General features: G+C 41.4%; 1 protein-coding gene across 1 annotated transcript in view; it reads right to left on the reverse strand.

The window, feature by feature from the left end:
* Positions 1–269: 269 nt before the first annotated feature.
* The window catches only part of LOC128661335 (uncharacterized), a 183,204-nt gene continuing 156,282 nt past the window's right edge, over positions 270–27,191 (reverse strand). Inside the window, exons 5-8 of the mRNA XM_053715599.1 lie at positions 14,086–14,199; positions 7,976–8,068; positions 1,001–1,307; positions 270–612 (exon numbers count right to left, since the gene is read on the reverse strand). Of these exons, the coding sequence (XP_053571574.1) occupies positions 420–612; positions 1,001–1,307; positions 7,976–8,068; positions 14,086–14,199 (707 nt within the window). The 3' untranslated portion in view covers positions 270–419. The remainder of the gene's footprint in view (positions 613–1,000; positions 1,308–7,975; positions 8,069–14,085; positions 14,200–27,191) is intronic.

Consider the following 27,191-nt stretch of genomic DNA (forward strand, 5'->3'; position numbering starts at 1 on the left):
CAGAGCTTTTAAAACTTTTCATGTTAGTGACACACTTTTTAGACCTACATCATTTCGCGACACAGTAATTCAGTTGTACTAGCAAACAGGAGGTTAAACTAACTTTTTTCAAGAAATACGGATATGGACTCTCCATATCTTAGGAAAGAAATGATAATAATAATTATATATATTCAATGAGAATGGAAATTACAGAAGTTGATTTCATTGTTACCTTATATTATAAAAATGTAATTTTTGAAATAAAATTAAAAAAATAAATACAAATGTTTTTATAAATCCAGAATGGTTTATTTTATTAATCAATATAACAACAATTTGACTTTAACCCAAACTAAGAACAATAAAACTTTAATTACCGGTACTATTTCTCTTTTTTATTTATTAAAACTGAAAGGGAATATAACTGCTTTATAAATTTATTTAAGTAACATATTAATGGCAGGTCCTTCTTCTTCTGCTGCATAAGATCCAACATACATGCGATCTGGTGCTGGAAATGCATTCCTTATAGTTGAAACCACACATGATGGTATCGTCTTTCCATGCCTTGGTCCAAGGTATCCATGAGCAAAAACCATGAAAGATCTGTATGATATCTTCCGTAAATCCCTTTTATAATTTTATTTAAAAGAAAATAGAAAACAAAATGTGAGCATCATATAACAAAGTACAATATATTGAGCGAACAAGAACCTTAAAAAAAGAGACATTAATCATCTTGTGTTTTATACGAACTCTAGTTGTTTAACTGTAGAATGACAAAAATGATAAACAGATAATTTCCTGGTTTACCTTTGACAAGATTGTATTTTATATTAGCATATTATTCACAAATTAATTGTACATTGTCATGAGCCACAATATAAAACAAAAAATAAAAGAATTTATTAAAAATTACCTAACATAGTTATGAATAAAACATTTTATAATAAAAAATACTAAGACCTTTTAATTTTATTAATCCACATTAGTCAATTTTAATAAAAAGAAAAAATACTTCTCATTTGGATTGTTGGGTATTTTCTTGTAGCTTGCCAAAAGACGGTAAACTTGCACTAAATACTGTCTGCTGGTTAATGATATAGACACATATGGATCCTCACAAATACAGGATGAACCGTCAGGGATTTTAGAATAAATATTCTCCACGTCACGGCAGCAGATTGATTCACGGGTGGTTGGCATAGCTTGGCAATTGCCGCAAACACACCAATCTGTGTTGCCCACTCTCTCTTCCACATCTACAGAGGCACCTTCTTCCGTTCTGAAGACAGAAGCATTAGTACCGCTGCTTTCTTCTCGATCTGCAATAGAATCCCAATGATGCGTTTGTGTACAATCAAATAGCATGGGCTGTGATCGCCTCTCTTCAATCACCATGTAAATTGATGAAAAACAAATGTTGGTCAAATGAGTGACACATAAATTACAATTAAAGGGACATTTAACTTGCGCCATGTTACATAATTCACTATGTGCAGAGCTATGTAATATAAGGATAGCCTTTAGTTTTATAAACAAATGAATAATAACTAATTTGGTAGCTAAAACTATACTTACAATACTGTCTAATCAAAGCAAACTCATAGTACAGGAGAGTGTTACATGTAGTGTGCTCATGCGCTAGGTACAACACACAACAGCTTTACCTAGTGCAGGAGAGTGTTACATATAGTGTGCTCATGCGCTAGGTACAACACACAACAGCGTTACCTAGTGCAGGAGAGTGTTACATATAGTGTGCTCATGCGCTATGTACAACACACAACAGCTTTACCTAGTGCAGGAGAGTGTTACATGTAGTGTGCTCATGCGCTAGGTACAACACACAACAGCTTTACCTAGTGCAGGAGAGTGTTACATTTAGTGTGCTCATGCGCTAGGTACAACACACAACAGCTTTACCTAGTGCAGGAGAGAGTTACATGTAGTGTGCTCATGCGCTAGGTACAACACACAACAGCTTTACCTAGTGCAGGAGAGTGTTACATGTAGTGTGCTTATGCGCTAGGTACAACACACAACAGCTTTACCTAGTGCAGGAGAGAGTTACATGTAGTGTGCTCATGCGCTAGGTACAACACACAACAGCTTTACCTAGTGCAGGAGAGTGTTACATGTAGTGTGCTCATGCGCTAGGTACAACACACAACAGCGTTACCTAGTGCAGGAGAGTGTTACATGTAGTGTGCTCATGCGCTAGGTACAACACACAACAGCTTTACCTAGTGCAGGAGAGTGTTACATGTAGTGTGCTCATGCGCTAGGTACAACACACAACAGCTTTACCTAGTGCAGGAGAGAGTTACATGTAGTGTGCTCATGCGCTAGGTACAACACACAACAGCTTTACCTAGTGCAGGAGAGTGCTACATGTAGTGTGCTCATGCGCTAGGTACAACACACAACAGCGTTACCTAGTGCAGGAGAGTGTTACATGTAGTGTGCTCATGCGCTAGGTACAACACACAACAGCTTTACCTAGTGCAGGAGAGTGTTACATGTAGTGTGCTCATGCGCTAGGTACAACACACAACAGCTTTACCTAGTGCAGGAGAGTGTTACATGTAGTGTGCTCATGCGCTAGGTACAACACACAACAGCGTTACCTAGTGCAGGAGAGTGTTACATGTAGTGTGCTCATGCGCTAGGTACAACACACAACAGCGTTACCTAGTGCAGGAGAGTGTTACATGTAGTGTGCTCATGCGCTAGGTACAACACACAACAGCTTTACCTAGTGCAGGAGAGTGTTACATGTAGTGTGCTCATGCGCTAGGTACAACACACAACAGCGTTACCTAGTGCAGGAGAGAGTTACATGTAGTGTGCTCATGCGCTAGGTACAACACACAACAGCTTTACCTAGTGCAGGAGAGTGTTACATGTAGTGTGCTCATGCGCTAGGTACAACACACAACAGCGTTACCTAGTGCAGGAGAGAGTTACATGTAGTGTGCTCATGCGCTAGGTACAACACACAACAGCTTTACCTAGTGCAGGAGAGTGTTACATGTAGTGTGCTCATGCGCTAGGTAAAACACACAACAGCTTTACCTAGTGCAGGAGAGTGTTACATGTAGTGTGCTCATGCGCTAGGTACAACACACAACAGCTTTACCTAGTGCAGCAGTGAGTTACATGTAGTGTGCTCATGCTCTAGGTACAACACATAACAGCTTTACCTAGTGCAGGAGAGTGTTACATGTAGTGTGCTCATGCGCTAGGTACAACACACAACAGCTTTACCTAGTGCAGGAGAGTGTTACATGTAGTGTGCTCATGCGCTAGGTACAACACACAACAGCTTTACCTAGTGTAGGAGAGTGTTACATGTAGTGTGCTCCTGCGCTAGGTACAACACACAACAGCGTTACCTAGTGCAGGAGAGTGTTACATGTAGTGTGCTCATGCGCTAGGTACAACACACAACAGCTTTACCTAGTGCAGGAGAGTGTTACATGTAGTGTGCTCATGCGCTAGGTACAACACACAACAGCTTTACCTAGTGTAGGAGAGTGTTACATGTAGTGTGCTCCTGCGCTAGGTACAACACACAACAGCTTTACCTAGTGCAGGAGAGTGTTACATGTAGTGTGCTTATGTGCTAGGTACAACACACAACAGCTTTACCTAGTGCAGGAGAGTGTTACATGTAGTGTGCTTATGCGCTAGGTACAACACACAACAGCTTTACCTAGTGCAGGAGAGAGTTACATGTAGTGTGCTCATGCGCTAGGTACAACACACAACAGCTTTACCTAGTGCAGGAGAGAGTTACATGTAGTGTGCTCATGCGCTAGGTACAACACACAATAGCTTTACCTAGTGCAGGAGAGTTACATTTAGTGTGCTCATGCGCTAGGTACAACACACAACAGCTTTACCTAGTGCAGGAGAGAGTTACATGTAGTGTGCTCATGCGCTAGATACAGCACACAACAGCTTTTACCTAGTGCAGGAGAGAGTTACATGTAGTGTGCTCATGCGCTAGGTACAACACACAACAGCTTTACATAGTGCAGGAGAGTGTTACATGTAGTGTGCTCATGCGCTAGGTACAACACACAACAGCTTTACCTAGTGCAGGAGAGTGTTACATGTAGTGTGCTCATGCGCTAGGTACAACACACAATAGCTTTACCTAGTGCAGGAGAGAGTTACATGTAGTGTGCTCATGCGCTAGGTACAACACACAACAGCTTTACCTAGTGCAGGAGAGTGTTACATGTAGTGTGCTCATGCGCTAGGTACAACACACAACAGCTTTACCTAGTGCAGGAGAGTGTTACATGTAGTGTGCTCCTGCGCTAGGTACAACACACAATAGCTTTACCTAGTGCAGGAGAGTTACATTTAGTGTGCTCATGCGCTAGGTACAACACACAACAGCTTTACCTAGTGCAGGAGAGAGTTACATGTAGTGTGCTCATGCGCTAGATACAGCACACAACAGCTTTTACCTAGTGCAGGAGAGAGTTACATGTAGTGTGCTCATGCGCTAGGTACAACACACAACAGCTTTACATAGTGCAGGAGAGTGTTACATGTAGTGTGCTCATGCGCTAGGTACAACACACAACAGCGTTACCTAGTGCAGGAGAGTGTTACATGTAGTGTGCTCATGCGCTAGGTACAACACACAATAGCTTTACCTAGTGCAGGAGAGTGTTACATGTAGTGTGCTCATGCGCTAGGTACAACACACAATAGCTTTACCTAGTGCAGGAGAGTGTTACATGTAGTGTGCTCATGCACTAGGTACAACACACAACAGCTTTACCTAGTGCAGGAGAGCGTTACATGTAGTGTGCTCATGCGCTAGGTACAACACACAACAGCGTTACCTAGTGCAGGAGAGTGTTACATGTAGTGTGCTCATGCGCTAGGTACAACACACAACAGCTTTACCTAGTGCAGGAGAGTGTTACATGTAGTGTGCTCATGCGCTAGGTACAACACACAACAGCGTTACCTAGTGCAGGAGAGTGTTACATGTAGTGTGCTCATGCGCTAGGTACAACACACAACAGCGTTACCTAGTGCGGCAGTGAGTTACATGTAGTGTGCTCATGCGCTAGGTACAACACACAACAGCGTTACCTAGTGCAGGAGAGTGTTACATGTAGTGTGCTCATGCGCTAGGTACAACACACAACAGCTTTACCTAGTGCAGGAGAGTGTTACATGTAGTGTGCTCATGCGCTAGGTACAACACACAACAGCTTTAGCTAGTGCAGGAGAGTGTTACATGTAGTGTGTTCATGCGCTAGGTGCAACACACAACAGCGTTACCTAGTGCGGCAGTGAGTTACATGTAGTTGGATGGCGCAAATTAAATTAGTAGAAAATAATTGAAATAAAATGTATCCTTATGTTACATAATTGCGCTCAGTGTACAGATCAGAGGTAGAACTGCACTTGCACAGTTGTACTACTTGCCGATGTGGCTTTAAATAACCAGTGCGAGAGCGTGCGGATGCCATCTTACATAGGGCGTGTGGCGCATCCCCTAATTATAAAAGTAAAATTCTGACATGGAGGCGACTGGAGTGCAGGTAACAGAGCAACATCAAATTACAATTTATTATTGGAAAGAAACAACATTTGATCAAAATTGTGGGCTGAATATATATGAATTCATTTTAGGTAACGCTTTTATATTCGGAAACGTCATCTTTGTGAACTTACCAGCACTTTAACCCCTTAAGGACCAGCGACGTACCCTGTATGTCGCTGGCCTTTTTTTGGGACTTGATTGTTTTATAGCGCGGTCTTGCCACCAGCGTTGAGACTGCTCTATTCCACAAAGCCTGCTGGAGGAAGGGCATTAATAGCGTGTTCTTGCTAGACTTGTGCTATTATGTCCTGAAAAATCCCTTAACGACCAGTGACATACAGGGTACATTGTGGTCATTAAGGGGTTAAAGGGACATGAAACTCAATATCTTTCTTTTATGATTCAGATAGATCATGCAATTTTATGCAACTTACTCATTTACTTCTATTTGACAATGGTCTTTGTTCTCTCGCAATCTTTTGTTGAAAAGCAGGGAGGTAAAGCTAAGGGGTGTGCGCTTGTCTGGAGCCCTATATGGCAGCAGTTTTCAAGAATGTTATCCATTTGCAAGAGCACTATATGGCAGCACTATTTCCTGCCATTTAATGCTGCAGATGTCTACCTAGGTATCTCTTCAACACAGAATACCATGGGGAACAAAGCTAATTTGATTACAGAAGTCAATTGTCATTTAGTTGTTTTTTAGCGCTGCGGAATCTGTTGGCGCTCTACAAATACCTGTTAATAATAATAATAAGTTGTAACAATAGGTTAAGGCTATTCAGTCCGGATGGTGAGGAGCAGAGAGAGCACTTAAACATCAGGTGTATGCGGCATTTACTTAATGCTGCATATACCTGAGAGCGGGAGGGGGTTCCTAGAGTGTAGAGGGGGGATAGAGGGTAGGGCAAAAGATCTTGGAGGGGGAGGTGGGGTAAATGAGGGGGAACCTACACTACAGAAAAACATTTTTTTTTTTTATTAGACAGACAGCTGCCAGTACCTAAGATGGCGGATACTTGTTAGAGGGGGAAGGGTTAGAGAGCTTTTTGGGAGGGATCAGAGAGGTGGGAAGGTAAGGGGGTAATCCTACCCTGTATAAAATAATAATAACTAAAAAAAAAAAAAAAGGACTAAAACTGCATACTGGCAGACTGTCTGTCAGTACCTTAGATGGCGGGGGCAACCAGTGGGGGGTGACGGAGGGAAGAGAGCTATGTGAGAGGGATCAGATTGGGATTAGGGGGTAGTAAGTGTCAGGTAAAACGGTAATCTCTATACGGAAGATAAAATTAACCTTCCAAGCTACCTGATTAACCCCATCACAGCCGGAAATAATACAAGTGTGGCGCGCAGCTGCATTTAGCGGCCTTCTAATTACCAAAAAGCAACGGCAAAGCCATGTATGTCTGCTATTTCTGAGCAAAGGGGATCCCAGAGAAGCTTTTACAACCATTTGTGCCATGATTGCACAAGCGGTATGTAAATTATTTCAGTGGGAACCCTAAAGTTTGTGATAAAGTTAACAATTTTATTAATATGATCGCATTTGGTGGTGAAATGGTTGCAAGAAATATACCAAAATGGGCCTAGATCAATACTTTGGGTTGTCTACTAAAAAAAATGTATAGTTTAGATAGGTAAATATTAAAAAACAAGGCTCTATTTCTGTTTAAATGGAATAAGCTGTCTGGCTTTTTGTATCATAGAAGTGATGGTAAAAAAGCTAAAAATGCTCTGGTCTTTTGGGGAAGTTTTAGTATGAAATGCCCGGTCTTTAAGGGGTTAAATTGAGATGAAAGTCAAACTTTTATAAAATATGATAGCACGTACATTGTAATTATAAACAACTTTCCAATTTGCTTCTATTCTCTTGATATCCTTTATTTAATGAGCACATCTGGGTAGGCTCAATAGTTTTTATGTGTCAAAAGCATTGTTTGGTAGCAGTGATTGCAAAATTATTTGTGTATATGAATTGGCATTGTTCAAAACAAATGTGCAAGCTAATGAGCCAATCCAGGAATGCTCTTAAACAAGGAATAGCAAGAGAACAAAGTAAATTTGATTCTAAATAATGAAAATGTAGTTTTGACTTTCATATCTATTTAATAGATATCCAAAATGCATCAAATCCAGTCATTTTATTACAGTGACCAGCTGCCCCTACACCTAATATTATTAATATTATATTAGACCCTCCCTGGACTTGGCAACCCAGTATCGTACTGATGTTAGTTTAATTTCATGGTCTTCTGGATTACTGGTGAAGTATGACCACGTTTTGGTCCTGTGACTATTCAGCAGTAACAATGCTCAGTATCTGATTTAATTTAATAAAAAGTAAATAATATATTTAATATAATATAAAAGTTTTTGCAAAAAGTAAAAAAAAAACCACGAGATTCTCACCATCAACAGGAAAAGTATTTGTTTCCCCCTCCGTATACGGATCTTCTTGCTCCGCCTTCACCTGTAAATTCTCCACTATGACCACACGAAAACCTGTAACAAGGAGAAGCAAATACACAACACATAGAAGGCAGTGAGGACTCTTCAGGTTTATGTCACTACAGTAATACTAAGAAACATAAATGATGTGGAACAACTCTAACGTCTCCAGTAATCATTGTGTTAATAGCATTAGCTATGAAACTTATTTCTTCTTTTCCCGTTGCACAATTTCTGAAATGGTAAGAAAAGGCAATTCTATTACCACCGTACCTAAATGTTTTAGACTAACTAGTCAGAGTATGTTAATGCCAGAGTTTAACTTCTCATGGAGACATTAAAAAGATTCCAAACATGCTCCCCCACCACCTAGGAGTTACATTGTATGCGATACCTATACACATCATCATAATACCTACATATTGCCTCGGTTCTCCAAGCAGCGTTCATCAACAAAGGTCTAGTTTTCATTTCCGTTGTAAACTGGTGGTAACAAAAAAATCTCATCACACTGTAATGGAGATACTTATTACCACCAGTTTACACAGTTTACAACTACAATAGAAACTAGGTCAAATACTACTCCCCTTTATAGTGTAATAGACAGAAACCCCAGGACCATCATGCCCCATACTGAAATGTGGGAAAAGATGTTGTCTTACAAGTTAACCCATTTCTTTTGGATTTTGCAGATCTTGAAGAGCTACACTACTGTGTCAAACGGATAGGTACCTCTCCTTGTAACCAAGTTGAACAATGCTTAAATGACTCTTTCATCAAGCATTGTACAAATTGGTCACAAGGAGGGGCACCTATCCGGTACAGAAAGACTACAGATACAGTGTAAAGCTTCATGCTGTCTGTAACAACGGACTATCACACGCATAGTATCTGTGTATGTTTGTACGCGTTACCCTTAGGGATCTACAAGAACTTTGGCTTTTGTTTTTAATAAATTGTACATTGGCTTTAAGCATTTGTCTGTATCCAGTCTGCCTGAGGTCTGCACAATAGAGCTGATTATCTTGAGCTGTTGAAGCTCTAACTAATGTGAGTATTCTGGGTCTGCCTTCCATCTGGGGAGTGAAGATTACACAGTATTATGCTATGATGTGTTTCTTTCTCTTCCTTCTGAGGAACATCGTATGGACTATTTGTATTTGTGGTACTGTCTCCATTAAAGACTCTTTTCACTTTGGATATATTCCTGCATATTGCTCTGTATTATTATCACTATTTGTGTGTGGTTTTTGTTGCCCAATATTTACAAAAACTTAAATTATGCTTACCTGATCATTTTCTTTTCTTCATATGGGAAGAATCCACAGCTGCATTAATTTCTTTTGGGAATTCAGAACCTGGCCACCAGGAGGAGGCAAAGACACCCCAGCCAAAGGCTTAAATACTCCTCACACTTCCCTCATCCCCCAGTCATTCTGCCGAGGAACAAGGAACAGTAGAAGAAATACCAAGGTGAAAAGGTGCCAGAAGAATAAAAAATAAGACATGCCCCAGGAAAAATAGTGGTGGGGAGCTGTGGACTTTTTCCATCTGAAGAAAAACAAAATGTATGCTTACCTGATAAATGTATTTCTTTCTTGACACGATGAGTCCACGGATAATCTAATTAATAATGGGATATATCACTCCTGCCCAGTAGGAGGCGGCAAAGAGCACCACAGCAAAGCTGTTAAATATCACCTCCCTTCCCTCCCACCCCAGTCATTCGACCGAAGTAAAGGAGAGAAAGGAAGTAACAAGGTGCAGAGGTGTCTGAAGTTTATAACATACTAACAACCTGTCTAAAACACAGGGCGGGCCGTTGACTCATCGTGTCAAGAAATAAATAAATTTATCAGGTAAGCATAAATTTTGTTTTCTTTCTAATGACACAATGAGTCCATGGATCATCTAATTACTAATGGGATTCAATACCCAAGCTAGAGTACACAGATGATAAGTGAGAGACAAGACAGGTAACCTAAACAGAAGGCACCACTGCTTGAAGAACCTTTCTCCAAAAGCGGCCTCAGCAGAGGCAAAAGTATCAAATGTATAGAATTTTGAAAAAAAGTGTGAAGAGAGGACCAAGTTGCAGTCTTGCAAATCTGTTCTACCGAAGCTTCATTTTTGAATTCCCATGAGGAAGAAACAGCCCTCGTGGAATGAGCCGTAACCCTCTCTGGAGGTTGCTGTCCAGCAGTTTCATAGGCAAAACGTATGATACTCTTCAACCACAAAGAAAGAGAAGTAGCCGTAGCTTTCTGTCCCTTACGTTTTCCAGAGAAAACCACAAATAAGGCAGAAGACTGTCGAAAATCCTTAGTCGCCTACTCGCCTGCAAATAGAATTTTAGAGCACGTACCATATCCAAATTGTGCAGAAGCCGTTCCTTCTGAGAAGAAGGATTAGGACACAAGGAAGGAACAACAATCTCCTGATTAATGTTCCGGTCAGAAACTACTTTAGGGAGAAACCCTAACTTTGTACATAAAACTACCTTATCTGAATGAAAAATAAGGTAAGGAGACTCATACTGTAATGCCGAGAGCTCTGACACTCTACGAGCAGATGAAATAGCAACAAGAAACAAAACTTTCCAAGATAACAACTTAATATCTAAGGAATGCATTGGCTCAAACAAAGCCCCTTGAAGAACCTTAAGAACTAAATTAAGACTCCAGGGAGGAGTAACTGGTTTGAACACAGGCCTGATCCTGACCAAGGCCTGACAAAACGATTGCACGTCTGGTACGTCCGCCAGACGTTTGTGTAACAAAATAGACAAGGCAGATATTTGACCCTTTAGGGAACTTGCCAATAATCCCTTCTCCAAACCTTCTTGGAGGAAGGACAGAATTCTAGGAATCCTAACTCTATTTCAAGAGTAGCCCTTGGATTCACACCAATATAGATATTTACGCCATATCTTGTGTTAAATCTTTCTAGTCATAGGTTTACGAGCCTGAATCATGGTCTCTATGACCGATTCTGAAAATCCCCGCTTGGATAAAATTAAAAGTTCAATCTCCAAGCAGTTAGCTTCAGAGAAACTAGATTTGGATGAAGGAAGGGCCCTTGAAGTAGAAGGTCCTTTCTCAACGGAAGTCTCCAAGGTGGAAGAGATGACATGTCCACCAGGTCTGCATACCAAATCCTGCGAGGCCATGCGGGTGCAATGAGGATCACTGATGCCCTCTCCTGCTTCATTCGAGCAATGACCCAAGGTAGAAGTGTGAACGGAGGAAATATGTATGCAAGACTAAAGGTCCAAGGTACCGCCAGGGTTTCTGTCAGTACAGCCTGAGGGTCCCATGACCTTGACCCGTATCTCGGAAGCTTGGCATTCTGCCGAGATACCATGAGATCCAATTGCGGCTGACCCCATTTGAAAATCAGGCTGGAAAACACTTCCGGATGGAGTTCCTACTCCCCCGGGTGAAAGGTCTGCCTGCTCAGGAAGTCCGCCTCCCAGCTGATAGACAGCAATTGTGGGTCTCCGCCCACCGAATTATCTTGGCTACCTCTGTCATGGCTCAGGAACTCCACGATCCTCCCTGATGGTTGATGTAAGCCACTGAAGTTATGTTGTCCAACTGGAACCTGATGAACCGGGCCGAGGCCAAATGGGGCCAGGCCAGAAGAGCATTGAGGATTGCTCTCAGCTTCAGAATGTTTATGGGCAGAACAGACTCCGACCGAGTCCAAGTTCCCTGAGCCTTTAGAGAGCCCCAGACTGCTCCCCATCCCAGAAGGCTGGCGTCTGTTGTCACAATCACCCAAGAGGGTCTGCGAAAGCAGGTTCCCTGGGAGAGATGATCCTGAGACAACCACCAAAGAAGAGAATCCCTTGTCTCCTGCTCCAGCTGTATTTGCGGAGACAGGTCCGCAATCACCATTCCACTGACTGAGCATGTTTAACTTCAGAGGTCCGAGGTGGAACCGGGCGAACGGTATGATGTCCATAGCTGCTACCATAAGACCAATTACCTCCATGCACTGAGCCACTGATGGTCGAGGAGAGGACTGAAGCACTAGACAAAAATCGAAAATCTTTGATTTCCTGACAACGCATCAAACCAATATGCCGCCGCACTAGTGACGGTAGCAATGCACACAGCAGGTTGTCATGGTGTACATACATCTTCTTGAGTAACCCCTCTAATTTTTTGTCCATAGGATCCTTAAAGGCACAACTATCCTCTATGGGGATGGTAGTCCTCTTGGCCAGAGTGGAAATTGCCCCTTCCACCTTGGGTACTGTTTGCCAAGACTCCTTGATAGAGTCCGCTATGGGAAACATCTTTTTAAATATAGGGGGATGGGGAAAAAGGGATACCCGGTCTCTTCCATTCCTTAGCAATAATCTCAGAATCTCGGTCTGGTACAGGAAAAACCTCCACCAAGGAAGGTACATCAAAATATTTGTTTAGCTTACTGGATTTCTTAGGATTAACTACGACCATGGTGTCGCAGTCGTCCAATGTAGCTAAAACCTCCTTGAGTAACAGATGGCGGTGTTCTAGCTTAAACCTGAAGGATACAACTTCAGTATCAGCAGGAGGAATTACACTGTCAGAATCTGAGATTTCACCCTCAGATGCTACCGAAGTATCCTCCTCCTCCGGCTTCTGGGAGGGGGTATTCGAAATAGCAACAACTGCGTCAGTAACCTTGCTTACTGAATGTTTACTTTTCCTCTTGCGCTTTTCCTGTAGCATGGGAAAAGCAGACAACATATCAGAAACCGCAGAGGACATGAGAGAAGCGATGTCTTGCAACGTAACTCCATGAGGAGTTAGAGAGGAAGTGCAGGGCACTGCATGTGTGGGCGATACAAGTTGGGACGCTTGAGGGGAAAGCTGCGGCATATATTGAACATTGTCATTAGACTCCTGAACAGCATCCGCCTTGGAAAATGTTGGCTCAGAAAAAAGTCTATCCCTATAATTTAAAGTTCTCTCAATACATGAGGAACAGAAAGGGATTGTTGGTTCCACATTGGCATCAAAACACAAAGAACAAGTGACATTTTGCAAAGCCTCTTGGTCCATTCTGACTCACAATGGATCAAATAAAAACCTTAATTTTTTACTAAAAAATTAAAACAGAAAAATTTTTATTGTCTTTTTAAATTTTAAATCGTAACTTTTTTACTTATGTCTGCAGAATGAGCAAATTTGCTAAATAACAATAACAGAACGCCTCTACACCTCAGCTTCTTTTTTGAGGTGCCTACCTGCCCTGCTGCACCGGAACTTTGTCAATCCCACTAGCAAACGATCCGGAACTCGGTGTAAGATAAAGAGAGACGTTATCCGGTCCTAGAAACGCACGCTTTTAGATAATCATGCGTTTCTAGACAGACCCTGTAGTCTCTCTCCCTCCGGTACTCTGAAGTGAAGTAAAAGTGGCGCGCAACTCAGATTGCTGCCTCTCTTAGCTCCGCCCATCGTGGGCGTCCCCAAAACAAAAATCTCCCGGTCGGCATTTTCCTAAAGTTTAACTGCCGGGAGTAGTGAAACCACCTGAGCCAAAATTTCTCAGCCCCCGTGCCTGCATAAACGGCTGTCTCATAAGTCCTCTCCATGTATAGGAGAGTCAGTGTCCCTCTTTATAAATAAAGTGCCCTCACTCCATAACAGACTATCGAAAACTTCTGACACTTCTCTGCCAACCTCCTAGGACGAAAGGCAAAGAATGACTGGGGGATGAGGGAAGTGGGAGGAGTATTTGAGCCTTTGGCTGGGGTGTCTTTGCCTCCTCCTGGTGGTCAAGTTCTGAATTCTCAAAAGAAATGAATGCAGCTGTGGACTCTTTCCATTTATGAAGAAAATGAAAAGGAATGGGGAATGTTGTCTTGCTTCACCTAAAACGTTTGTAATTGAGGAGTACCAGTGCACTACTGTTGTATTCAGAGCTTGTCATTTTACTTTGTCATTAACTTTCAGACCAGCAACCTTTATGTAGCTTTTGCAGTCTAATAAAAGATCTTGTAAGTATTATGCATCACATTTTTGTTAGTTTCTAATATAAAAAACACATTTTAACGGCACTGATAAGAGTCTCACCATCAACAGTGGTTGTAACATTTTCAATCTTTATCGCTGTCACGCGATCATCAATGTCTAGATCTTCTTTTTCAGTCTTAACCTCTAACGTTCCCAGCGCACACAATGGAAAACCTGCAAACAAAGAATAGGAAACCCGTTAAGTCTAACCGGGAGTGGAGATGGTTTTGTTATATTATCCCATAGTCTGCAGATGTGTTTCTGACTGTAACACAGAAGTATATCAGTTTACCAGAAATCTCTTTGTATAAACAGCAGTAGTGGGAGCTGACGAGAAGAAGGCAGCCGCTTGTAAGACCCCACATGGTTCTGTTATTTGTGTAAACCTCATAGACAAACACCCCAGCCAAATGTGCCTAGGTCTATTCTCTACAACTAACAAGTAGGACTCTGGGCGCTGTCAGAAAAGTCATATAGTTAGCCCCGTTAAGCTGGTGATGTATTTGTTTTACTCTGTCTACCAACCCAAAAAGTAACTAAATATTACTGTTAGCTTGTGACTGACATCTTGCACTCTGTTATTTATCTATTTTACAAGTTTTTTTTTTTATCTTTTACCAGCTACTATGATTTAAAAGGTCATGAAATTCAACCTTTTTTTTATTTACTGCATATAATTTGTTTTAAAGCATACCTACATAGGCTTAGGAGTGTGCCCATGTCATATTGCTCAAGACCCCTTATTTTAAAGCCCAGAATCCCTTCTTTAAAAGAAAGCCCCTTTGTAAGTTTTAATAGCCAGGTCATCACTGTGGTAATAAAGATCACCTAATGTGATTCTACAAATTTCTATGGGATGGTGAGATTCTATAAGAATTGTTCGCCAGCCCTTCTATTTCCGTTGTGGAATTATAAAAAGCGGGTATGGGGTGTATACTGCATTTTTGTATAGGGGGAGATGCAGACATTACAAAAGCGAACAATAAAATTATTAATTTTAAAATCATACAAAACAATTAATTGAACCATTCACACAAAAATATACAGGAAAAAATTGTATTTTAAAAGTGAATAAAAAATCATAACAAAATTTTTCACCAAAAATTGTATTTTATCTTATCGTAAAATATGTATTTAAATTACACAGGAAGAAATCATAATTTAAGTATACTAGATGTGCAAAAAAACACAAAGAAATTTGTATTTATCAGTACAAAATACAAAGCGTAATTGTTTTATTGTAAAATGGGTGGAACATGGGCGTGTTAAATCCCAGCATAATTCTCTATACATTTTTGCACTACAGATCTCACTGATTTTTCTTTCCAAAGGTGAAGAGTTTTGGCCAAAATACTCTAAACACTAATTACTCTGAAAGGAAAACCCATGCATTCGAAAATTACAGTGAATTTAAGGTACAGTGCACTGAAAACAGCGCAATGAATTTTATATTGGGTGTAATATTCAAGTTTTAAAACACGCTGGTTTCTCTCTCTCTACTGCGCCCAACATTGCAAATTGCAGAGAGCTCTCATTATTTGTATGGGGGACATCTCGCCGCTCTCAGGGACAGACCCGTTTTTATAGAATTCCACGAGGGCTGCCCCTGCTAGTGTTGGCAGGGAAAACCACGTATAGACCAGCAAATTTTATAGAATCGGTTCTAAATGTCCATTTATTTGAGCAGAGGCTCATGGGAGCCCCTATGTGCAGATCAAAGTTACATAACTATACACAAAGGCCCTTATTTATACGATGATAACCCCTTCTTTTACTATAGAGTTTAGGTATGCTTTTCAACAGAGGATAACGAGAATGAAGCAAACTAGAATCATGAAATCACAATTTTAAACAAGGACATAAAGTACTGAGCCATGTGTACGTATATATTATATATATGTTTATGCCAGTGTTTAAAGGGAAATTAAACTCAAAATTGAAGTCTCATAATTTATATAGAGCTTTCAAATTTACTTCCAATATCAATTTTTTTTTTCTATGCACACTCTCTGACGCACTAGCTCCTACAGAGTGTATATGTATAGGAATCTGTCATTGGCTGATGGTGTCACATGATACAGTGGACAGGGAAATTAATCAATCTTTGAAATTTCTCAGACTGCAAAGGAAAACAGGCCGACCAGACCCTGGGCAAACTGTAGAACATCATCTGGGAAGGTTTTGGTGGAATCCAAGTTACCATAAGTTTTACTCGAAAACGGAGGGAGAGGATAGTGAAAATAATATATTTTGTCTTTTTCTTATGGTTTTTCTAGGTAATATCTGTGGGACAGAGAGCAGTTCCTTCTTTGAATATTAGTGTGTAAGGCAATCTGTGTCAATTAAATGATTCTGCCTAGATAACAGATTCATTTCTCTGAATTCCCTTCACACCATCATCCTCTAATGTGTGTGTTGCTTCACTAAATTAAACCCTTTGTTTCTGCAGCAAACTTTGACCATTGTTTGTCAGACAGCAGCACCACGAAACACGGAACTGAAGGAGAAATGTGCATTATTCCACAGCATGCGATATTTTAGTCATACGTAAAATTACCGGTGTTCTCCACAGAAAATGTTAATATTAGTTCATTTTAGCTTAATAGGGACTTCAATTTTAGACGGATGGTGAATAAAATCAGCCATGTGGTATTTCCATTAAAAATGTCCTTGGTCCTTTCACCCTATTATGGTAGCAAAAACCTGCAATCTCATTGTATTCTGTCCTCCAGATCGGTTGTACTTAAACCTTTAGTTGTGATCATACCCTTTCCAACCCTGCAGTTTAACTTACTCTGTCTTTATTTTCTAAATATTCTTTAGCAAATAGGTATGGGGCAGTCATATATCAGCATTATCCCATGTATATTACAGACCTTTTTATTTCACTTTAAACACATTTAATTTTAGCATTGATGATACTATCAGCCAACATCACTTTAATTAAACAGAATACCATAGAATCAGGCACAGAAGTGACTCCTTCAAATGTCTTCTCTTTCAAGCTACCATGTGATAAATATATGTGCTGCTACTTTGTGCACTGTATAGTCCATAGAGCAAACTTATCAGTCATCACTATAGTAAGCAGAGACATTGCACACGGGTTGCTTAAGTACAACCCCAACATCCAAATTAAATTGTGTGTCCCTTTAATTCTAAAACAATAATAATAGCACTGAATTAGACCACTATGGAATAATAGTAGGTGCCGATGCTCGTTCCCAAACAATGTTATTGTCCCAAAATCTATGTAAGCATTTAGCCAGAAAATACAACATAGCCTTTAACAGGATTTGACACATGTATAATGAAACAGGTCATTAATTTCATACATCAATTTAACTTCACATCATTCCTGTACTGATCAGACACCAGCACTTCTGCTTCCTCCAGCTTAGTTAAACAAAAACTCTGGGGGCGGAGCCAACAGAGCACAGGAGAGGACGCAGATCTTTAGAGCTCCTGCATAATTTTACCTAAATATGACTTAAAAATGAATTGTTGGCACAGCGTGAACTAATACCATAGTGGGTCTACTCCTATAACTGCTTGGAAGCTACAAAATTTTGATTTTCTGCTAAATCTTGTGGACTACGCCTGGGAATCCTGCTCTGTATCTACAGAGGCGGCAGACATTTTCTCACACCGATAGACACGCAGTTACTATGGCTGCTGTTCACGGGATATTTGTTGAAATCAACAAACTACTGACTCACCACCACAACAAGCTTACTGCCGCCCTAGATGGAGCTGGGGAATCGGAGGAGCAGCGCGAGAGCTTGCTAATAAAGTCTCCGGATCAAAATGAGGTAGACACTGAGTGGGGGGATGCTTCGGGGCCCCAGCTTCCCTCTCATATCTCTAGCCCTACATTTACTGGATCCGGGACATATCGGGAGGCTGTGGAGATCAGCGTTAAGCTCTTGCTTACCAGCACGGTCCGGCAGCACTACATGGAGGAGGATTCCATCCGCTTAGCCGGTTTGATGGCTGCTGTGAGTCAGGAATCTCCCGGGCAAGTAAAAGGCCTTGACGCCATTAGCACTAACTGCCTCCCTATCCAGCTCTTTCGCACATGGGAACAGCGGTGCTTGCTCCGTCTGTTCTGGAATAAGTCTTTTGAAGCGGTTGAGGAGAGCCCTCATTCCTACACTGAGAGGGCCGGAATTGGTTAAGTAGTCTTGCTAACATGGTCTTCCCACTGCAACAGAAATTTCTATACTTTGGTCTGACATCTTGACACAATTTCTGACGGATAAAGCTGCAATTAATAGGGCATGCCATGATGCTGTAAACATAGTGGACATCAGCAAATGTGACAATACTGAACGTTTAGTGTGTCGGCAGGTTTGGGAACTATATTCCTCACTATATGGACTACAATGCACTTCTATGTGATTGCCCTTTATGGAGCGTTTGCTATAGTTTAAAGCCCATTTGTTTCAATATGTGTGTGCGCAATATAAGTGTAACTTTATTCATTCCAGCAGGTTATGGGATTGGAACAACAATCTACTTACTGAGGTACTGCCAGCATGTGACCCATATAGCTTTATTTTTTTAAAGATGGCAGGTACCTAGCATTTAAGATTACTATGAGCACGATAGTCAAGTCAGAACTCTCATATACCTAGATGTGCCTATATAGATCAATACAGATATAGATCTTGATACATGAGCATGCGAAAATGATGTATTCCTGACCTTTGTGCTTATGTTGGACTAGTTACACTTGTAATGTTATATGGTTCAATCTCTAGAGTACTGGTTGTCTTACTGCCCTGAAGTTCAATATGCTAAAAGCATGCTTATTTTTCATTTCTTGTTTGACTGTTTTAATGAGCCACATGTGAATGTTAGAAATTGCGGTGCTCTAGGACATGTTGATGACATTTTATTCATGCCTTAAAGTTGTCAGCTTGTATGTTCCTTTTAACAGGGAGTCATCCTAATGTTTTTGACCCCCTTAACCTATGACTCCTGGAATAATTCACTTTTCTAATTTTTATAGATGTTTAGTCATGTATCTTTATATGCTCTCTGTTTCTGTTTCATGCCGGCTCTGTAAAGTTTAGAACTAAGCTTTGTTATGCCAGATACACCACTGATCTAATATGTCACCAGTCCGCTCTTATTTTTCCCCTGTTAACCAATATGTTCATGAGACTTTATGTATGACTAGGTTGCCCTGTAACACTAAAGTCTGTCTACTTATCATTTCCTATCTCTCGCATTTCTTTAATCGCCCCCTCTCCTAAACTTCAATGAGCTTCTTAGTCCCTAAGCTATATATTTTATTTATTATACTCACTCTATCACCTCCCCCCCCCCACTCTCCATAATAAACCTCCTTCTGTAGGAGGTCTAACTACGCGGCCTATCTGCCCTGTGCCGCACCCCAACTTTAGTCTTTTTTGTTTGTTTGTTGTTTTGCTTTTTACTAATAACCCTTGCAGTATAATATAAAGTTGACCTTGTCCTCTATGCCTAGCGTAACAAGACTGCTCGGGTATCTAGCTCAATACACTAACATATAGTATTTTACAGTGCTAGTTATATCGCAAAATGATATTTTCACTATTGCTACCATTTAAAAACCAACTACTAAGCTATTCTAAGTCTATAGGTCCTAATGTGACCACTTAAATTGCTCATTTTAGCTTATGAAAAAGAAAAGAGGTTCCAATGTTTGTTTGTTTTTTTCTCTATAAGATTATTTACTTGGAGAATTATGTCTTTGTAACTGCGCAAAAGTTGTTAAACGGAGATGTACCATTTATGTATGCTGCAAGGATATGATGTTTCATATATGTTGTACTGTTTTCGCACAACCTCAATAAAAACTTTAAATATAAAAAAAAAAAAAAAAAAAAAAAAAAAAAAAAAAAAAAACAAAAACTCTGAAGAATGCCAAGGGGCTGCGATCCAGAAATATTCTATGCAAAGCACAAAGCAAATATGCTGCGTCAGCATTGTCCATTTTAGTGAAACACTTGCTGGTGTAACTCCTGCAGGTGCTTTATGGGTCAGTTTGCCAGCAGCGGACTGAGGTCTGACACTGAGCTACCATACACACAATCTCCGAAGCCAAACCTTGTCAGCTTTGGCATTATCTTTCAGTCACTCTTCTGGGACCCACATAGAACAGCTTCCTTCTTCAGAAGAACATTGTGTGCACTTCTGGATTGGATAGTAATCGATATTATAAGGTATCTTTGTAGCTTATACTTCAACAATTTAGTTTGTGGGCAGCATTATACTTGTTTTGCAGCAGCATACACCTATTCATTAAGTATAAAACAAGTATAATGCTGCCCACAAACTAAATTGTGGAAGTATAAGCTACAAAGATACCTTATAATATCGATTACTATCCAATCTACAAGTGGGAACTGCTCTGGGACCGCTGGTTGAAGACCGAGCGATGAAGACAAGCACACTGGTACACCTCATACAGTATATGAAATTGCTTTGATACTAACCGGTTATTTTGAGTCCCTCTTCACTTAAAGAGACATGAAACCCAAAAAATGTCTTTCAGGATTCAGATAGAGAATACAATTTGAAACAACATTCTAATTTACTTCTATTATCTAATTTGTTTCATTATCTTGGTATCATTTGTTGAAGGAGCAGCAATGCACTACTGCTTTCTAACTGAACACATAGGTGAGCCAATAGCAATCGTTATATATCAGCAGCTAGAACCTAGGCTTACCTAGATAAACCTTTCAGCAAAGGATAATAAGAGAAGGAAGCAGATTAAATAATATCAGTAAATTAGAAAGTTGTTTAAAATTGTATGCTCTGTCTAAATCATGAAAGAAATTTTGGGTTTCATGTCCCTCTAAATCGGCGAATTGTACATGCGTCAAACACAGGAATGCGTAGGATCGCAACGTTAATGCAGTCAGTGGCAGTTGTTAAAGATGGGCATGACGAAATCGATAGGAGGGGGCAGGTGGACATTGCCAAACGACCGAGGGACAACTTGTGTTTTTCTTGCACAATATATATTTATCAAAATTGGGCTACAGTTTATAATTTTAATCAGTAGAAACTTTATACGTATAGATAAGATTTTTTGGGTTGATTTGCTCTTTAAGGATACCCAGAGACTGCATGCAAATGTGGAATTTTATATTCCGGACACTCCATGTACTTTCATAACTCGTCTTATGCCCACATCACCCTGTATCCAAAGATACAGGGTGGGTACAGGGTGTGAGTGCACATTGTTGGAGCAAGGCTGACTCCATAAACCAAGTGGGCATAAATTACTTAAAGGGACACTGAACCCAAATTTTGTCTTTTGTGATTCAGATAGAGCATAGCAAATGTTCTTCATTCTCTTGGTATCTTTATTTGAAAAGCAAGAATGTAAGTTTAGATGCCGGCCCATTTTTGGTGAACAACCTGGGTTGTTCTTGCTGATTGGTGGATAAATTCATCCACCAATAAACAAGTGCTGTCCAGGGTTCTGAGCTTTCTTTTTCAAATAAAGATAAAGAGTAATTAGAAAGTTGCTTAAAATTTCTGCTCTATCTGAATCACAGAAGAAAACATTTGGGTTCAGTGTCACTTTAATATTTAATAAGAGCTGTTTTATTTACGCTTCAGATCTGATTGTGTCTCAGGAGTCTGTTTGGTTATAGATAGTAGCTAGAGTGTATAGTAGTGCGCTCAGGTTAGGGATATCACACTCCTCATTAAAAAACAGAATTTATGCTTACCTGATAAATTACTTTCTCTTACGGTGTATCCAGTCCACGGATTCATCCTTACTTGTGGGATATTCTCCTTCCCTACAGGAAGTGGCAAAGAGAGCACACAGCAGAGCTGTCCATATAGCTCCCCCTCTAGCTCCACCCCCCAGTCATTCGACCAAAGGTTAGGAAGAAAAAGGAGAAACCATAGGGTGCAGTGGTGACTGTAGTTTAAACAAAAAAATTTAACCTGACTTAATTGCCAGGGCGGGCCGTGGACTGGATACACCGCAAGAGAAAGTAATTTATCAGGTAAGCATAAATTCTGTTTTCTCTTGCAAGGTGTATCCAGTCCACGGATTCATCCTTACTTGTGGGATACCAATACCAAAGCTTTAGGACACGGATGAAGGGAGGGAACAAGACAGGTAACCTAAACGGAAGGCACCACTGCTTGCAAAACCTTTTTCCCAAAAATAGCCTCCGAAGAAGCAAAAGTATCGAATTTGTAAAATTTGGCAAAAGTATGCAGTGAAGACCAAGTCGCTGCCTTACAAATCTGTTCAACAGAAGCCTCATTTCTTGAAAGCCCATGTGGAAGCCACAGCTCTGGTGGAATGAGCTGTAATTCGTTCAGGAGGCTGCTGCCCAGCAGTCTCATAAGCCAATCGGGTGATGCTTTTCAGCCAGAAGGAAAGAGAGGTAGCAGTCACTTTCTGACCTCTCCTCTTACCAGAATAGACAACAAAGAAGGATGATGTTTGTCTGAAATCTTTAGTTGCTTGTAAATTGAATTTTAAGGCACGAACCACATCAAGATTGTGTAAAAGCCGTTCCTTTGAAGATGGATTAGGACACAAGGAAGGAACAATGATTTCCTGGTTAATATTCCTATTAGAAACAACTTTAGGAAGAAAACCAGGTTTGGTACGCAAAACTACCTTATCTGCATGGAACACCAGATAGGGAGAATTACACTGCAAAGCAGACAATTCTGAAACTCTTCGAGCAGAAGATATAGCTACCAAAAACAAAACTTTCCAAGATAATAACTTAATATCTATGGAATGTAAAGGTTCAAACGGAACCCCTTGAAGAACTGAAAGAACTAAATTTAGACTCCATGGCGGAGCCACAGGTTTATAGACAGGCTTGATTCTGACTAAAGCCTGAGCAAACGCTTGAACGTCTGGTACCTCTGCCAGACGCTTGTGTAAAAGGATAGACAGAGCAGATATCTGTCCCTTTAAGGAACTAGCTGACAAACCTTTCTCCAATCCTTCTTGGAGAAAAGACAATATCCTTGGAATCCTAATCTTACTCCACGAGTAACCCTTGGATTCACACCAACAAAGATATTTCCGCCATATCTTATGGTAAATTTTCCTGGTGACAGGCTTTCTGGCCTGGATCAGAGTATCTATAACTGATTCAGAGAAATCACGCTTAGATAGAATTAAGCGTTCAATCTCCAAGCAGTCAGCCGCAGAGAAACTAGATTTGGATGCTTGAATGGACCCTGTATTAGAAGATCCTGCCTCGTTGGCAGTGTCCATGGTGGGACAGATGACATGTCCACTAGGTCTGCATACCAAGTCCTGCGTGCCCACGCAGGCGCTATCAGAATTACCGAAGCCTTCTCCTGTTTGATTCTGGCTACCAGACGAGGGAGAAGGGGAAACGGTGGAAAGACATAAGCCAGATTGAAGGACCAAGGCGCTACTAGAGCATCTATCAATGCCGCCTCGGGGTCTCTGGACCTGGATCCGTAGAGAGGAAGTTTGGTGTTCTGACGGGACGCCATCAGATCCAATTCTGGAATGCCCCATAGCTGGGTCAGCTGAGCAAAAACCTCCGGGTGGAGTTCCCACTCCCCCGGGTGAAAAGTCTGACAACTTAGAAAATCCGCCTCCCAGTTGTCTGCTCCTGGGATGTGAATTGCAGATAGATGGCAGGAGTGATCCTCCGCCCACCTGATTATTTTGGTTACTTCCTTCATCGCTAGGGAACTCTTTGTTCCCCCCTGATGATTGATGTACGCTACAGTCGTGATGTCCGACTGAAATCTGATGAATTTGGCCGCCGCTAGTTGAGGCCATGCCTGAAGCGTGTTGAATATTGCTCTCAGTTCCAAAATGTTTATCGGATGAAGAGACTCTTCCCGAGACCATAGGCCCTGAGCTTTCAGGGAGTCCCAGACCGCACCCCAGCCTAACAGACTGGCGTCGGTCGTTACAATGATCCACTCCGGTCTGCGGAAGCACATTCCCTGAGACAGGTGATCCTGAGACAACCACCAGAGAAGAGAATCTCTGGTCTTCTGGTCCAGTTGTATTTGAGGAGACAAATCTGCATAATCTCCATTCCACTGTTTGAGCATGCACAGTTGCAGTGGTCTGAGATGTATTCGAGCAAAAGGGACTACGTCCATTGCCGCTACCATCAATCCGATTACTTCCATGCACTGAGCTACAGATGGCCGAGGAATGGAATGAAGAACTCGGCAAGTAGTTAAAAGCTTTAACTTTCTGACCTCCGTCAGAAATATTTTCATTTCTACCGAGTCTATTAATGTTCCCAGAAAGGGAACCCTTGTGAGCGGGGACAGAGAACTTTTTTCGATGTTCACCTTCCACCCGTGAGACCTTAGAAAGGCCAGAACAATCTCCGTATGAGCCTTGGCTCTGGGAAAAGACGACGCCTGTATTAAGATGTCGTCCAGATAAGGTGCTACTGCAATGCCCCGCGGTCTTAGTACCGCCAGAAGGGAACCTAGCACTTTTGTGAAAATTCTGGGAGCAGTGGCTAACCTGAAGGGAAGGGCCACAAACTGGTAATGCTTGTCCAGAAAGGCGAACCTTAGGAACTGATGATGATCTTTGTGGATAGGAATATGTAGGTACGCATCCTTTAGATCCACGGTAGTCATATATTGACCTTCCTGGATCATAGGTAAGATTGTTCGAATGGTCTCCATCTTGAATGATGGAACTCTGAGGAATTTGTTTAGAAATTTTAGATCCAGGATTGGCCTGAAAGTTCCTTCCTTTTTGGGAACCACAAACAGGTTTGAGTAAAAACCCAGTCCTTGTTCTGTAATTGGGACTGGATATATCACTCCCATTTTGAGTAGATCTTCTACACAGCGTAAGAACGCCTCTTTCTTTGTCTGGTCTGTAGACAGACGAGAAATGTGGAACCTTCCCCTTGGAGGGGAGTCCTTGAATTCTAGAAGATATCCCTGAGTAACGATCTCTAATGCCCAGGGATCGGGAACATCTCTCGCCCAAGCCTGAGCGAAGAGAGAGAGTCTGCCCCCTACCAGATCCGGTCCCGGATCGGGGGCTACCCCTTCATGCTGTCTTAGTAGCAGCTGCAGGCTTCTTGGCCTGTTTACCCTTGTTCCAGCCCTGCAAAGGCTTCCAGGTTGCCTTGGGCTGTGAAGCGTTACCCTCTTGCTTTGCGGTTGCAGAGGTTGAAGCAGGACCGCTCCTGAAGTTGCGAAAGGAACGAAAAATTAGCCTTGTTTTTAGCCTTAAAAGGACTATCTTGCGGGAGAGCATGGCCCTTTAACCCGGTGATATCCGAAATAATCTCTTTCAACGTCGGCCGACCATGACTTGAGCCAAAGCGCTCTGCGCGCCATAATGGCGAAACCAGAATTTTTCACCGCTAACTTAGCTAATTGCAAAGCGGCATCTGTGATAAAATAATTAGCCAGTTTTAGAGCATGAATTCTATCCATGACTTCGTCATATGAAGTCTCCCTCTGGAGCGACTCCTCCAGAGCCTCAAACCAAAAAGCCGCTGCAGTAGTTACAGGAATAATGCAGGCAATAGGTTGGAGAAGGAAACAAATATTTTCTTTAGTAAACCTTCTAACTTCTTATCCATAGGATCTTTAAAAGCACAACTGTCTTCAATTGGGATGGTTGTGTGCTTGGCTAGTGTCGAAACTGCCCCCTCTACCTTAGGGACCGTCTGCCACGCGTCCCGCCTGGGATCAGTTATGGGGAACATTTTCTTAAAGATTGGGGGGGGAACAAAAGGTACACCTGGTCTCTCCCACTCCCTAGCAACAATATCCGCCACCCTCTTAGGGATCGGAAACGCATCAGTGTATACAGGGACTTCTAGATATTTGTCCATTTTACACAATTTCTCTGGGACCACCATAGGGACACAATCATCCAGAGTTGATAAAACCTCCCTAAGCAGTACGCGGAGGTGTTCCAATTAAAATTTAAACGCTAGTGACTCTGATTCTGCCCGCTGAGAAACCTTTCCTGAGTCAGAAATTTCTCCCTCAGACATCACATCCCTCGCCCCTACTTCAGAGTGTTGTGAGGGTACATCAGATAAACCTCCCAAAGCTTCCGACTGCTCCTCATCTGTTCTTAAAACAGAGCTATCGCGCTTTTTAGGGAAAACTGGCAGTTTCGATAGAAAGGCCGCAAGGGAATTATCCATGACTGTCGCTAGTTGTTGCAATGTAATAGGTGCCAATGCACTAGAGGTACTAGGTATTGCTTGAGCGGGCGTAACTGGTGATGACACATGGGGAGAGGAAGGCGGACTATCCTCATTACCTTCAGTCAAAGAATCATCTAGGGCTATATTTTTAAGTGACACAATATGATCTTTAAAGTGTATAGACACATTAGTGCACTTGGGACACATTTTGAGTGGGGGTTCCACCATGGCTTCTGAACACATAGAACAAGGCCTTTCCTTAGTGTCAGACATGTTTAACAGATTAGTATTATGCACAAGCAGGCTTGGAAAACACTTTAATCAAATAAAAAACACAAATTGAAATAAATGGTACTGTGCCTTTAAGAAATAAAAAGCGCGCACAATTTTACAAAACGGTGAAAAATGAACCAAATCTCTTGAAATTTTCACAGTATGTGCCTAATGCTTCGATATGATTGCACAACAAGTTTCAGCCTGATTAACCCTTTAATGCCCAAACCGGAGCAGTCTAAAGCCTACAACCGGTTAATAAACTACAGCACCTTGCCACAGCAGCCTGCTGTGGCACTACCTGCCCTTAGGGATTAGTTTTGGGGAAAGCAAGCCTCTTGAAGTCCTCAAACAGTCTCTGGACCCTCCATGTGAAGCAGCATGAACAATCTGTCAGAATTAACTGCGCAACTGAGGCGCGAAATTAGGCCCCTCCTACTCCACTCCGGAGTTGTGAGGCCTTCAGAATCCCAAAATAGGTGACTAAAATAATGCCATGTGGAAAAAAAAATCGTAATAAACACACCAAAAGTGTTTAAAAGTGTCTATAATGAGTATTTTGTTAAATAAAATAATCGATTGCCCTGCAACAGTGTCAACCAGCCTATTGAGCCCTCTTAAATAAGCCTTTAGTTCTATACTGAGTCTCAGAACATGGCTTACCCTTCCCACATGGGGATTCTTGTCAGTCTTCTAGCATTACCTTGTCTT

This window comes from Bombina bombina, chromosome 5 (assembly GCF_027579735.1).
Source record: "Bombina bombina isolate aBomBom1 chromosome 5, aBomBom1.pri, whole genome shotgun sequence".
Lineage (NCBI taxonomy): Eukaryota > Metazoa > Chordata > Amphibia > Anura > Bombinatoridae > Bombina > Bombina bombina.